Genomic DNA, 16,275 nt, shown 5'->3' with positions numbered 1-16,275 from the left:
GATCAATGAGATAGAAACTAGAGATACAGTAGAACACATCAACGAAACTAGAAGCTGGTTTTTTGAAAGAATCAATAAGATTGATAAACCATTGGCCCAACTAACCCAAAAGAAAAGAGAGAGGACCCAAATTAATAAAATTATGAATGAAAAAGGAGAGATCAGGACTAACACCAAGGAAACAGAAACAGTTATCAGAAATTATTATCAAGTTATATGCCAATAAGTTAGGCAACCTAGATGAAATGGATGCATTCCTTAGAAACCTATAAACTTTCAAAGCTGAATCAGGAAGAAATTGACAACCAGAATAGACCAATATCTAGTAACAAGATCGAAGCAGCGATCAAAAACCTCCCAAAAAACAAGAGCCCAGGACCTGATGGATTCCCTAGGGAATTCTATGAAACTTTCAAAGAAGAAACAATACCTATTCTCCTGAAGCTGTTTCAAAAATTGAAGCATAAAGAAAACTTCCAGACTCTTTTTATGAAGCCAGCATTACCCTGATCCCCAAACCAGGCAAAGACCCCACCAAAAAGCAGAATTTCAGACTACTATCCCTGATGAATATGGATGCTAAGATTCTCAACAAGATCCTATGCTAACAGGATCCAAGAGTACGTTACAAAGATTATCCACCATGACCAGGTGGGATTTATCCATGGGATACAAGGGTGGTTCAACATTTGCAAATCAATCAATGTGATAGAACAAATCAATAAGAGAAGAGAGAACCACATGGTCCTCTGAATTAATGCAGAAAAAGCATTTGACAAGATACAGCATCCATTACTGATTAAAACGATTAATATATAGAGATAGAGGGGACATTCCTCAACTTTGTAAAATCTATCTATGAAAAACCCACAGTGATTATCGTCCTCAATGAGGAAAAGCCTTCCCTTCGAGATCAGGAATATGACAAGGATGTCCTCTCTCGCCACTGTTGTTCAGCATAGTACTAGAAATCCTAGCAACAACAATCAGACAACAAAAAGAAATAAAATGTATTCAAACTGGCAATGAAGACATCAAATTCTCTCTCTTTGCAGATGACATGATACTTTATATGGAAAACCCAAAAGACTCCACTCCCAAACTACTAGAACTCATAGAGCAATTCACTAAGGTGGCAGGATACAAAATCAATGTATAGAAATCAGTTGCTTTCTTATACACTAACAATGAAAATACAAAAAAGGGAAATGAGAGAATCGATTCCATTTACTATAGCACCAAGAACCTGGGAATAAACCTAACCAAAGAGGTAAAGGAACTGTACTCGAGGAAATACAAAACACTCATGAAAGAAACTGAAGAAGACACAAAAAGATGGAAAAGCATTCCATGCTCATGGATCGGAAGAATAAACATTGTTAAAATGTCTATACTGCCTAGAGCAATCTATACTTTTAATGCCATCCCGATCAAAATTCCACCGGCATTTTTTAAAGAACCGGAACAAACAATCCTAAAACTTGTTTGGAACCAGAAAAGACCCGAAACTGCTAAGGAAATTTTGAAAACAAACAAAAATAAAACTGGGGGCATCATGTTGCCTGATTTCAAGCTTTACGACAAAGCTGTGATCACCAAGACAGCATGGTACTGGCACAAAAACAGACACATAGACCAGGGGAACAGAGTAGAGTAGCCTAGATATGGACCCTCAACTCTGTAGTCAAATAATTTTTGACAAAGCAGGAAAAAATATACAGTGGAAAAAAGTCTCTTCAATAAATGGTGCTGGGAAAATTGGACAGCTATGTGTAGAAGAATGAAACTCGACCATTCTCTACACCATACACAAAGATAAACTCGAAATGGATAAAAGACCTCAACATGAGGCAGGAATCTATCAAAATCCTAGAGGATAACACAGGCAGTAACCTCCTTGACATTGGCCACAGAAACTTCTTTCAAGATATATCTCCAGAAGCAAAGGAAACAAAAGCAAAAACGAACTTTTGGGACTTTATCAAGATCAAAAACTTCTGCACAGCAAAGGAAACAGTCAACAAAACAAAAGAGGCATCCCCGGAATGGGCGAAGATATTTGCAAATGACACTACGGACAAAGAGCTGATATCCAAGATCTATAAAGAACTCCACAAACTCAACACACACAAAACAGATAGTCACATCAAAAAATGGGCAGAAGACATGAACAGACACTTGTCGAAAGAAGACATACAAATGGCTAACAGACCCATGAAAAAATGTTCTTCATCATTAGCAATCAGGGAGAGTCAAATCAAAACCACATTGAGGGGCGCCTGGGTGGCTCAATGGGTTAAAGCCTCTGCCTTCAACTCAGGTCATGATCCCAGGGTCCTGGAATCAAGCCCCACATTAGGCTCTCTGGTCAGCAGGGAGTCTGCTTCCCCCTCTCTCTCTGCCTGCCTCTCTGCCTACTTGTGATCTCTGTCAAATAAATAAATAAAATCTTAAAAAAAAACAACAACACATTGAGATACCATCAAACACCAGTTAAAATGGCCAAAATTAACAAGACAGTAAACAACATGTATTGGAGAGGATGTGGAGAAAGGGGAACCCTCTTACACTGTTGGTGGGAATCCAAGTTGGTGCAGCCACTTTGGAAAACAGTATGGAGATTCCTTAAGAAATTAAAAATAGAGCTACCCTATGACCCTGCAATTGTACTACGGGGTATTTACCCCAAAGATACAGATGTAGTGTAAAGAAGGGCCATCTGTACCCCAATGTTCATAGCAGCAATGGCCAGAGTCGCAAAACTGTGGAAAGAACCAAGATGCCCTTCAACGGATGAATAGATAAAGACGATATGGTCCATATATACAATGCAGTATTATGCCTCCATCAGAAAAGATGAATACCCAACTTTTGTATCACCATGGACGGGACTAAAAGAGATCATGCTGAGTGAAATAAGTCAAGCAGAGAGATTCAATTATTATATGGTTTCACTTACTTGTGGAGCAAAAGGAATAACACGGAGGACATTGGGAGATGGAGAGGAGAAGTGAGTTGGGGAAAATCGGAGGGGAAGACAAACCATGAGAGACTGTGGACTCTGAGAAACAAACTGAGGGTTCTGGGGGGGAGAGGGGTGGGAGTTGGGTGAGCCTGGTGGTGGATTATTATGGAAGGCACATACTGCATGGAGCACTGGGTGTGGTGCATAAACAAGGAATTTTAGAACACTAAAAAGAAACAAAATAAAATAAAATGGAAAAAAAAAAGTCAGGAAGATATAATGTAGAATATGGTGGCTATAGTTAATAATACCGTATCACATATTTGAAAGTTGCTAAGAGAGTAGATCTTAAAAGTCCTTATCAAAAGAATATAATTTTTTGTTAACGATCTATAATGATAGATGTAACAACTTATTGTGATCATTTCACAACATATACAAATACTAAATGATCATGCTGTATACCTGAAAGTAATGTTTCATGTCAATTATGCCTCAAATTTAAAAGTTAAATAGGGGCGCTTAGGTGGCTCAGTCAGTTAAGCATGTGACTCTTGGTTTTGGCTCAGATCATGACCTCAGGGTCATGACATAAAGCCCCACATCAGGTTCTGCGTTCAATGCAGAGTCTGCTTGAGATTCTGTCTCTCCTTTCCCTCAGGCCCTCCCCCTTCTCTCACAAAGGTGCATGCCTGCAGTCTCTCCCTCTCTCAAATAAATAAATACATCTTTTAAAGAAAAAGTTATATAAAGTGCCTGGTAGTGGAGTGTTAGTAGCCCATCTTGTCTTAACAAATTAATCAAATAACCAACTAACTTAATAAAAAAAAAAATCAACTCACAGTTCATCCCAGTATCATAATTGGCCTTGTTCTGTGATGCCTCAATTATTCCCAGATACTAACATTTTACCTCACAGATATTCCTCTATTCATAAAATCGTAAATCACATGCATATTATTTTCTTTTCTTGGAACTCTTAATATTAAAGTTGTTTTTATTTAAAGTTATTTTACTCTGAATGGATCAACAAGTACAAAACAGCTCTTGCATTTCCCCCCAAATGCTTCACTTGCACCTTTGGCAGGAGGGTTTCACCTCCTATCACCAGCCCAGCCCTCTGATGCTGTGTTTTACAGCACCTCCCCTTCTAAGTTGTTTGGGATACACAACATCCACTACTGCCACTGAAGTTCTTATTCCAAACCACAATATCCAATCACCTAATATTAGAAATGTTTGATTTGCTATTTGAGAGGTTGTCGGATCTCTACAATAAAAATATAGCATTGCTTTAAAAATTATCTTTAAAAAAAAAAAGTACAAAACAGAATCAACGAAAGTTTTTCCTTTCCTCTGGATTCTGTCTAGTTCCTGTTTATAAAAAATAATCATTGATACTACTTTTTTGTGTCTGAAATATTTTGTGTGTATGAGTACAGATATAAAAATGCTTTTTAATTTTTAAAAATTTACAAATATTAGCTTTCTATATAGTGATTAGCTCCTTAACAAAACATCTTGGAGAATGGCTTCTTTTACTTTAGTGTTAAAAGCAACATACTACTGCATGAGTGAAATCTAGTTTATTTAACCAGATCCTTGTAAATTTAGGTTGTTTTCAGTGTCTCGCCTTTACAAACTCCTCTTCAATTAAAAAGCCTGTACATTGCTGCATGAACAAGTGTGATACATCTACTGGAAAAATTCCTAGATGTAGAATTGCTAGGTCAACATTTTTTTTTAAATTTTTTATTTCTTATTTTTTTGTAAACATATAATGTCTTTTTATCCCCAGGGGTACAGGTCTGTGAATCGCCAGGTTTACACACTTCACAGCACTCTCCATAGCACATACCCTCCCCAATGTCCATAATCCCCTCCCCCTCTCCCAACACCCCCCTCCCCCCAGCAACCCTCAGTTTGTTTTGTGAGATTAAGAGTCACTTATGGTTTGTCTCCCTCCCAATCCCATCTTCTTTCATTTATTCTTCTCCTAGCCCCCTAACCCCCCATGTTGCATCTCCACGTCCTCATATCAGGGAGATCATATGATAGTTGTCTTTCTCCGATTGACTTATTTCACTAAGCATGATACCCTCTAGTTCCATCCATGTCGTCGCAAATGGCAAGGTTTCATTTCTTTTGATGGCTGCATAGTATTCCATTGTATATATACACCACTTCTTCTTTATCCATTCATCTGTTGATGGACATCTAGGTTCTTTCCATAGTTTGGCTATTATAGACATTGCTACTATAAACATTCGGGTGTACGTGCCCCTTCGGATCACTACGTTTGTATCTTTAGGGTAAATACCCAGTAGTACAATTGCTGGGTCATAGGGTAGTTCTATTTTCAGCATTTTGAGGAACCTCCATGCTGTTTTCCAGAGTGGTTGCACCAGCTTGCATTCCCACCAATGGTGTAGGAGTGTTCCCCTTTCTCCGCATCCTCGCCAGCATCTGTCATTTCCTGACTTGTTAATTTTAGCCATTCTGACTGGTGTGAGGTGATATCTCATTGTGGTTTTGATTTGTTTCCCTGATGCTGAGTGATGTGGAGCACTTTTTCATGTGTCTGTTGGCCATCTGGATGTCTTCTTTGCCGAAATGTCTGTTCATGTCCTCTGCCCATTTCTTGATTGGATTGTTTGTTCTTTGGGTGTTGAGTTTGCTAAGTTCCTTATAGATTTTGGACACTAGCCCTTTATCTGATATGCCGTTTGCAAATATCTTCTCCCATTCTGTCAGTTGTCTTTTGGTTTTGTTAACTGTTTCCTTTGCTGTGCAAAAGCTTTTGATCTTGATGAAATCCCAATAGTTCATTTTTGCCCTTGCTTCCCTTGCCTTTGGCGATGTTCCTAGGAAGATGTTGCTGCGGCTGAGGTCGAAGAGGTTGCTGCCTGTGTTCTCCTCAAGGATTTTGATGGATTCCTTTCTCTCATTGAGGTCCTTCATCCATTTTGAGTCTGTTTTCGTGTGTGGTGTAAGGAAGTGGTCCAATTTTGTTTTTCTGCATGTGGCTGTCCAATTTTCCCAGCACCATTTATTGAAGAGGCTGTCTTGTTTCCATTGGACATTCTTTCCTGCTTTGTCGAAGATTAGTTGACCATAGAGTTGAGGGTCTGTTTCTGGGCTCTCTATTCTGTTCCATTGATCTGTGTGTCTGTTTTTGTGCCAGTACCATGCTGTCTTGATGATGACAGCTTTGTAATAGAGCTCGAAGTCTGGAATTGTGATGCCACCCACTTTGGCTTTCTTTTTCAATATTCCTTTGGCTATTCAAGGTCTTTTCTGGTTCCATATCAATTTTAGGATTTTTTGTTCCATTTCTTTGAAAAAAAAAATGGATGGTATTTTGATAGGGATTGCATTAAATGTGTAGATTGCTTTAGGCAGCATAGACATTTTCACAATATTTATTCTTCCAATCCAGGAGCATGGAACATTTTTCCATTTCTTTGTGTCTTCCTCGATTTCTTTCAGGAGTACTTTATACTTTTCTGCATATAGATTCTTAGCCTTTTTGGTTAGGTTTATTCCTAGGTATCTTATAGTTTTGGGTGCAATTGTAAACAGGATTGACTCCTTAATTTCTCTTTCTTCTGTCTTGTTGGTGTACAGAAATGCAACTGATTTCTGTGCATTGATTTTATATCCTGACACTCTACTGAATTCCTGGACAAGTTCTAGCAGTTTTGGAGTGGAGTCTTTTGGGTTTTCCACATATAGTATCATATCTTCTGCAAAGAGTGATAGATTGACTTCTTCTTTGCCAATTTGGATGCCTTTAATTTCCTTTTGTTGTCTGATTGCTGAGGCTAGGACTTCTAGTACTATGTTGAATAGCAGTGGTGATAAAGGACACCCCCGCCATGTTCCTGACCTTAACGGAAGAGCTTTCAGTTTTTCCCCATTGAGAATGATATTTGCGCTGGGTTTTTCATAGATGGCTTTGATCATATTGAGGTATGTGCCCTCTGTCCCTACACTTTGAAGAGTTTTGATCAGGAAGGGATGCTGTACTTTGTCAAACACTTTTTCAGCATCTATTGAGAGTATCATATGGTTCTTGTTCTTTCTTTTATTAATGTGTTGTATCACACTGATTGATTTGCGGATGTTGAACCAACCTTGCAGCCCTAGAATAAATCCCACTTGGTCGTGGTGAATAATCCTTTTAATGTACTGTTGAATCCTATTGGCTAGTATTTTGGTGAGAATTTTTGCATCTGTGTTCGTTAAGGATATTGGTCTGTAGTTCTCTTTTTTGGTGGGATCCTTGTCTGGTTTTGGGATCAAGGCGATGCTGGCCTCATAAAATGAGTTTGGAAGTTTTCCTTCCATTTCTATTTTTTGGAACAGTTTCAGGAGAATAGGAATTAGTTCTTCTTTAAATGTTTGGTAGAATTCCCCTGGGAAGCCGTCTGACCCTGGGCTTTTGTTTGTTTGGAGATTTTTGATGACTCTTTCAGTCTCCTTACTGGTTATGGGCCTGTTCAGGTTTTCTATTTCTTCCCGGTTCAGTTGTGGTAGTTTATATGTCTCTAGGAATGCATCCATTTCTTCCAGATTGTCAAATTTGTTGGCGTAGAGTTGCTCGTAGTATGTTCTTGTAACTGTCTGTATTTCTTTGGTGTTAGTTGTGATCGCTCCTCTTTCATTCCTGATTTTATTTATTTGGGTCCTTTCTCTTTTCTTTTTGATAAGTCTGGCCAGGGGTTTATCAATCTTACTGATTCTTTCAAAGAACCAGCTCCTAGTTTCGTTGATTTGTTCTATTGTTTTTTTGGTTTCTATTTCATTGATTTCTGCTCTGATCTTTATGATTTCTCTTCTCCTGCTGGGTTTAGGGTTTCTTTCTTGTTCTTTCTCTAGCTCCTTTAGGTGTAGGGTTAGGTTGTGCACTTGAGACCTTTCTTGTTTCTGCAGAAAGGCTTGTACCGCTATATATTTTCCTCTCAGGACTGCCTTTGCTGTGTCCCACAGATTTTGAGCCGTTGTGATTTCATTATCATTTGTTTCCATGAATTTTTTCAATTCTTCTTTAATTTCCTGGTTGACCCATTCATTCTTTAGAAGGATGCTATTTAGTCTCCATGTATTTGGGTTCTTTCCAAATTTCCTCTTGCGACTGAGTTCTAGCTTCAGAGCATTGTGGTCTGAAAATATGCAGGGAATGATCCCAATCTTTTGATACCGGTTGAGACCTGATTTAGGACCCAGGATGTGATCTATTCTGGAGAATGTTCCATGTGCACTAGAGAAGAATGTGTATTCTGTTGCTTTGGGATTAAATGTTCTGAATATATCTGCGATGTCCATCTGGTCCAGTGTGTCATTTAAGGCCTTTACTTCCTTGTTGATCTTTTGCTTGGATGATCTGTCCATCTCAGTGAGGGGAGTGTTAAAGTCCCCTACTATTATTGTATTATTATTTGATGTGTTTCTTTGATTTTGTTATTACTTGGTTTATATAGTTGGCTACTCCCACGTTAGGGGCATAGATATTTAAAATTGTTAGATCTTCTTGTTGGACAGACCCTTTGAGTATGATAAGTATAATAAGAGATGAGGAAGGACATCCTCATCTCTTCTCATCTTCTTATTATAGTCCTTACTCATCTCTTATTATATAGTCTTTGGCTTCAAATCTAATTGATCTGATATAAGGATTGCCACCCCAGCTTTCTTCTGATGCCCATTAGCATGGTAAATTGTTTTCCACCCCCTCACTTTAAATCTGGAGGTGTCTTCGCGTCTAAAATGAGTTTCTTGTAGGCAACATATTGATGGGTTTTGTTTTTTTATCCATTCTGATACCCTGTGTCTTTTGATTGGGGCATTTAGCCCATTAACATTCAGGGTAACTATTGAGAGAGATGAATTTAGTGCCATTGTATTGCCTGTAAGGTGACTGTTAGTGTATATTATCTCCGTTCCTTTCTGATCTGCTACTTTTAGGCTCTCTCTTTGCTTCGAGGACTCCTTTCAATATTTCCTGTAGAGCTGGTTTGGGTTTGCAAATGCTTTCAGTTTTTGTTTGTCCTGGAAGCTTTTTATCTCTCCTTCTATTTTGAAAGCCTAGCTGGATATAGTATTCTTGGCTGCATGTTTTTCTCGTTTAGTGCTCTGAATATATCATGCCAGCTCTTTCTGGCCTGCCAGGTCTCTGTGGATAAGTCTGCTGCCAATCTAATATTTTTACCATTGTATGTTACAGACTTCTTTTCCCGGGCTGCTTTCAGGATTTTCTCTTTGTCACTAAGACTTGTAAATTTTACTATTAGGTGACAGGGTGTGGACCTATTCTTGTTGATTTTGAGGGGGGTTCTCTGCACCTCCTAGATTTTGATGCTTGTTCCCTTTGCAATATTAGGGAAATTCTCTCCAATAATTCTCTCCAGTATACCTTCTGCTCCCCTCTCTCTCTCTTCTTCTTCTGGAATCCCAATTATTCTAATGTTGTTTCGTCTTATGGTGTCACTTATCTCTCGAATTCTCCCCTCGTGGTCCAGTAGCTGTTTGTCCCTCTTTTGCTCAGCTTCTTTATTCTCTGTCATTTGGTCTTCTATACCACTAATTCTTTCTTCTGCCTCATTTATCCTAGCAGTGAGAGCCTCCATTTTTGATTGCACCTCATTAATAGCTTTTTTGATTTCAACTTGGTTAGATTTTAGTTCTTTTATTTCTCCAGAAAGGGCCTTTATATCTCCAGAGAGGGTTTCTCTAATATCTTCCATGCCTTTTTTGAGCCCGGCTAGAACCTTCAGAATTGTCATTCTGAAGTCTAGATCTGACATATTACCAATGTCTGTATTGATTGGGTCCCTAGCCTTTGGTACTGCCTCTTGTTCTTTTTTTTGTGGTGAATTTTTCCGCCTTGTCACTTTGTCCAGATAAGAGTATATGAAGGAGCAAATAAAATACTAAAAGGGTGGCAAGGACCCCAGAAAAATGCGCTTTAACCAAATCAGAAGAGACCCCAAATCGTTGGGGGACTGGGGGATAAAAAGATGTTCAGAAAAAAAAAAGAAAAAAATTTAAAAAAGAAAACAAATTAAGAAAAAAATATAAAAAAGAAAAAAATATATATATTAGATAAACTAGTTAGAAAACGTTAGAAAAGAAAAGGGTAAAAGTTTTAAAAAATTTAGCAGAAGATGAAACAAGAAAGAAAAAAATTGAATAAATAAAAATTAAATTAGCCGCAAGACTAAAGAATCATGGGGAGAAAGCCATGAGTTCCGTGCTTTGCTTTCTCCTCCTCTGGAATTCCGCTGCTGTCCTAGGTATTGAACCTGCTTTCCTTGGTAGATGAACTTCGTCCTGGCTGGATTTTTTGTTGATCTTCTGGGGGAGGGTCCTGTTGTAGTGACTCTCAAGTGTCTTTGCCCGAGGCGGAATTGCACCGCCCTTACCGGGGGCCGGACTAAGCAACTTTCGGGAGCTTTTGTTCCCTGAACGCTTTCCGTAGAGTTCCGGAGGACGGCAATGAAAATGGCGGCCTCCCAGTCTCGGCCTGGAGGAGCCGAGAGCCCGGGGCCCCACTCCTCAGTGCACCCCCAGAAAACAGCGCCCAGTCACTCCCGTATCCCCAGCCTCCGGCCGTGCTCCGAGCTCACCCAGCCTGCGACGGGTTCAAGGTAACCCCGAGCTGAGAGCTCAGTCCTCGGCTCTCTCTCTGTAGCCGGCTTCCCCGTTCTAATACCTGTGAGCTCTGTGACACTCCGACACCCCCGATCCTTCTGTGACCCTGTGGGACCTGGGGCCACGCTGACCCCGCGTGGGCTTCACCCCGGTTTAGCCTCTGGAGCAATGTCCCTCAGTGGAACAGACTTTTAAAGTCCTGATTTTATGCTCCGTTGCTCAGCCGCTTCTCGGGAGCCGGCCCCTCCCCCCGCGGTCTATCTTCCCGTTGTTTTGGATTCCCTTCTCTGCTAGTCCTACCTTTCAGAAAGTGGTTGATTTTCTGTTTTTAGAATTGCTGTTCTTCTTCTCTTCAATCACCCGTTGGATTTGTAGGTGTTTGCAGTTTAGATAAGCTATCTAGCTGATCTCCTGCTACCTAATGTAGTCTCTGCCTGCTACTTCTCCGTCATTGACTCATCCCTAGGTCAACATTTTTTGGTTTTGTTTGTAAATATTTCTAAAACTTAAAAATGCATGATTGTTAAAGTACCTTCTCCAAGAAGTTATACAAATGAGCCAATTCACAATATTGAGAAAAATCTATGTTTATATATCCTTCTAAATTTGGTAACTAATTCATTTTCAGTTTTGTCCACTGATGAGCAAAATAGGAAATCACTGTTCTTTCATTTTAATTTGACTAACAAGTATAAACATTTATTTGTATATTTCCTAACATTTCTATGATTTATCATAGTCCCTGAAATAAAATAGGTGTTGAATAAATGAATTTTCCTTACTGTCCTTTTATACATGTCAGAAGCTTTGCTCATTCTTATCTTGAGGTACTGTTCTTTTCTGTACAGACATGAAAAAGACTATTCTTGCAAGGCTTAAAGTGTATAAAGCACCCAAACACTACCTGTTAATAACAGGCCCTCTACCTTCTCTACCCTTTCCTTAGTGTATATATATATATATATATATAAAATCTCATTTAACTGTCATAAAAATCCTCGGTGATGGGTGGTATTATTCCTATTTTATACATGAGTACATTGAAACTCAGAGACTAAGCTGTCTAAGGTTACTCAATTGGAAAATCCTACTTCAGAGAACAAAAGTAAACAAGACTAAGGGCTTAGACACAAGCCTACGTCCTTTTGTTGCACTGTGCTATACTGCATTTCACAGATAGAGGGTGTGTGGCAACTCTGAAATGACCAAGTCCGTCAGCACCATTTTTCCAACAGCATTTGCTCACTTTGTGTCTCTGTGTCACATTTCAGTAACTTTCACAATATTTCAAGGTTTTCATTATTACTATACTTCTTAGGGTGATCTGTAATTAGTGATCTCTGATGTTACTATTTTAATTGTTTCGGGGCATCACAAACTGCACCCATCTAAGAGAGCAAATGCAATAAATGGGTGTGTCCTGACTACTCCACTGACCAGTTAGTCTCCTGTTTCTCTCCCAATCCTCAGGCCTCCCTGTTTCCTGAGATATAGTAATATGGAAACTGGCTCTTTAATAGCCCTAAGCGTTCACATGAAAGACTCACATGCCTCTCATTTCATTTTTTTTTTTTTTTTTTTTTTTTAGCATGTCTCTCGCTTTAAATCCAAAGCCAGAAATGATTAAGTTTAGTCAGGAAGGCATGTCAAAAGCCAAGAGAGGCTGAAAGCTAGGCCTTCTGCACCAAACAGGTAGCTAAGCTGTGAAAGCAAAGGAAAAATTCTTGAAGGAAACTAAAAGCACTATTCCAGCGAACAAGTAGATGATAAGACAGCGAAACAGCTTTATTGCTGTTACGGAGAAAGTTTCAGTGGTCTGGACAGAAGATCAGACCAGCCATAACATTCCCTTAAGCCAAAACCTAATCCAGAATATGGCCTAACTCTCTTCAATTTTATGAAGGCTACAAGAGGTGAGGAAACTGCAGAAGAAAAGTTTGACACTAGCAGAAGTTGGTTCATGAGGTTTAAGGAAAGAAGCCATCTCCAAAACATAAAGGAGCAAAATGAAGCAGAAAAGGCTGGATGTAGGAGGAACATGTGCTTCCTTTACAGGTAAGTAAAACTGCAGTTAAGTAAAATGGTGGAGAAGGGGGTCTACTATACTCGTTCCCCTTGGCTAGATACTATCTGTCTAAGCTACTCCTCCTTTGTCAAGAATGAGCAAAAATGTATTTTCCTTTGTAAAACTTTCCTTCATTTTCATTTTCCATAATTCAACAGACTTTGTACTATTTTCTGCTAATGACTTTTTTAAATGCCTGCCTTCCCTGGTAAATTATGAGCTCCTCTAGGGAGTAAGTCATCTTTGTAATTACAGAGATTATTGTAATTATTGTAAAATACACAATAAAGATACATAATACAACAGATAAGAACATGGTATAATATTCTGGAATGTCTTTTGAATTAGAAGTAGTTATATTTGTAAAATTTTAGTCTTAATTTTTTTTTTAAAGAAAGGAGGGAAAGTTAAAAAGCTCCTATGTCTGAAAAGAGATATTTGTACCTTTAATGAGTAAACATTTTCATGTTTCTACCATTTTAGGATAGAATTCAATAGAATTTAGAATTTAGAATTCAAGATATTTCTGCCACTGTAAATTTTTGTAAGGACATAAATGATAACCCCTTGGGCATCTGATAAATATTCCTTAAATATATCCACAGAAATATTTAAAAATATACTTCACACTGCTAAAAATTACTTCACGCTAACATAAGAAATGGATTATAACTTACTAAATCAGTTTCTTTTTTCCTTCTTTTCTTTCTTTCTGTTTTTGGTACCTGATGGGAGAGAAATACAGAAACTGTGATATAGTGAAGACAAACATACTTTCTTACTTCTTTGTGAATGCTTAGATTTTTGCTCAACAGGTAATAGTATAAACAGTTTTTTATTGTTCCGAAGAAAATGTGCAGTGCTGGCAAGCAAATGTAAGAAAATTTTTGAATTCAGTGAAACATAGTACTCATAAAAGTGATAGAATAAAAGGATACTTTAGGGATTCTTATCTTTTTTAAAACATCATTTCTGTTCAGAAGCCACTCCATATTAATTTAAATGATTATTTTATTTTAGTTGTTAACTGAATGATTACTAACTTTTAAGACTGGACTTTCCATATTTTAGCTCTAAAATACTCTTCATCCCAGAGCTAAACATACAAAGGTATCACATGGGACACAGAAGGCCCTTTTATACATGACATTTCCTAATAACCACTGTATAGAACAATCCAAACCTAACCTTTAAGATTATAAACAAAGGCAATATATGCCTACTAAAAAATCTTCTGTATAAGCTAGACCTAGAACAGAAGAACTTTCAAGGATTAATTTATATCCAACTCTTTCAAAAGTGAGTTAAAATGACTTATAAATTTAAACACATATAAATTAAAATAACTGAAAATAAAACAGGACCCAATCAATAAAAAGGCTTAACAGTATTCCTGATACCTAATAATTAGATACCTAATTATTTCAACTGGAGTACTGAAAGGAAACATATAACACAGAACTTTGTCTTCTGTAATATGGACTTCATAATAGTTATTTAATAGGGCTGAAGCAAGAATTAACTAAAATATGCAACACCTAGTATAATTTCTGGTACTCAATAAATAAATATTATTACTGTTATACAGATTTCCAAAAACACACATTTTCCTAAAACCTAATTCAAGAAGAAATATAATTGGTGTTTCCTAACAAAAAGGCCATCAAAAGATACAATGAATTACATCTTTAACCACAGTTTTTCAAAAGGAAATTCATGTAGTGACCTCTATCAAAGTGGAGGGTATAATGCTGAGGACACAATGTTTTATTTTAACTCAGCAGAGAATATATTAATTGCAGAAGGTTTAGATAATATGGTCTGATAAACTTTTAAGAAACACTTTGAAAATGATTCTTAACTGAATCCTTTTAAAAATCAAACATATCATATTTACCTTTGTGGGTATAGAATCTGAAGTTTTGAATTCATTCATATATTCATCCAAAAACACTTTAAAAGTGTTGACCCAAACTCTGACTGGAGATTCACTCCAATCACGCTGCTCAAGCCTCATGGTCTTTTCCAGAATCTGTTCAAATAGCGCGTAGAGGTCTTTATATCGTATGCTTTTCCCATCATCTATCTAATAAGCAGTAAGAGAAGACATGTAAGGTATAAAGAATTTCTCTAAACACAGAAGACTGATTCAACTTGTATTGGGTAGTGTTAAGAACAAAGACTAGGATCCTTTCTAATGGGCAAGCCCATGAGGTCACATTGTATCTGTAAATGGTCACATTGTATCTGTAAATGCCCTCTCTACTGTGGAATGAATGTCTGCAGAATGTCTACACATTGTATCTGTAAATGCCCTCTCTACTGTGGAATGAATATTAAATCTTAGCAAAATACCTAACAGTTTAAACAATGTACAGAAAATCCTGGGAACTTCTCCATAAGCCTGGCTTTTAAACTATATTTAGCTATAAAGATTATTTGCATCCCACTTAATTACCTATCACCTCAGAAATGAAACTTGTTTAGATAGTTCCACTCTAAAATTGAAAGAATAAATACTTGAATCCTTGCCTAATAAAACATTAGGTAACCATTATTTTATTTTTCCAAAGAAGAATGACATGTTCTGAATAACACTGTATTACTTGTAAAGGACTACATGGGATTACTTTTAACTTATTAAAATAAGGTCTGGAGGGGCACCTGAGTGGCTTAAAGCCTCTGTCTTCGGCTCGGGTCACGGTCTCAGGACCCTGGGATCGAGCCCCACTTCGGGCTCTCTGCTCAGCAGGGAGCCGGCTTCCCTCTCGCTCTCTCTGCCTAGCCCTCTGCCTACTTGTGATCTCTATCCGTCAAATAAATAAACAAAATTGGGAAGAAAAAAAAAAAAAGGTCTGGAATTTTTGTGAGAGAAAAAAGTGGGGGGGGGGGGTTTAACATGACCCAAAAGTGTTATATATGTTTAGAACTTGTTTCTCCTTTACTTCCTCAAATACGTTGAACATTTTTGATCTTGGGTTAGAAAACCACTAATAAGCTCTATTTCATAATTTTGGCTCTTCTTATGTGATTTAAGTGTACTGGGGCACCCAACAACCTGAAGTCCCTAATCTAGGAAATACAGGTATGAAGCAGAGAAAGACATGAACACGATAAGCAGTTGCACAGTATTAGAAAAATACGGCCAACATTATCTCTATGCAAAACTAGTCATTTGCTATAGTCTGATCACACTCTTATTAGGGTCTTGAAATTTCTATTCTCTCAGACTGCATGGTATATGTTTAAAAACAAAATTCTTATACTGAGAAAGAAAAAGTAGAGGATACACAAGAAAGTTCTCCTGATTTCTCTTTTCACATGAATTATGGACTGAATAAAGAAAAAGGAATACAAACTGTTTTATAGAACATGAAAATTCATAGATTCTACAGAGCAAAGTGTAAGGACCTATTATATTTTTATATTTTAGCCAGGTGCTTCCATTAAAGTTAAACAAAACCTTGTTTGACTCTTAAACTGTCCCTGCTCCCCTTCCCCCAGGGGATTTACTTGGAAACAAGTCCCAGAAACCAGCTCCAGGTAACAAAGCCAGATACAAGGGTGGGTCAGGCCAGGTGCAGACATCTGA

General features: G+C 37.8%; 1 protein-coding gene across 4 annotated transcripts in view; it reads right to left on the bottom strand.

Moving 5' to 3' along the window:
- Positions 1-16,275, bottom strand: part of MYO9A (myosin IXA) — a 298,796-nt gene that overhangs the window by 78,164 nt on the left and 204,357 nt on the right. For all 4 annotated transcript variants that reach the window (XM_046008480.1, XM_046008479.1, XM_046008481.1 and 1 more), the window contains 2 exons: positions 14,581-14,769; positions 13,361-13,408 (listed from right to left, as the gene is read on the bottom strand). In XM_046008480.1, coding sequence (XP_045864436.1) covers positions 13,361-13,408; positions 14,581-14,769 — 237 coding nt within the window. The remainder of the gene's footprint in view (positions 1-13,360; positions 13,409-14,580; positions 14,770-16,275) is intronic.

Source organism: Meles meles, chromosome 6, assembly GCF_922984935.1.
Source record: "Meles meles chromosome 6, mMelMel3.1 paternal haplotype, whole genome shotgun sequence".
Taxonomy (NCBI): domain Eukaryota; kingdom Metazoa; phylum Chordata; class Mammalia; order Carnivora; family Mustelidae; genus Meles; species Meles meles.
This window is presented reverse-complemented; position numbering and strand designations above follow the sequence as displayed.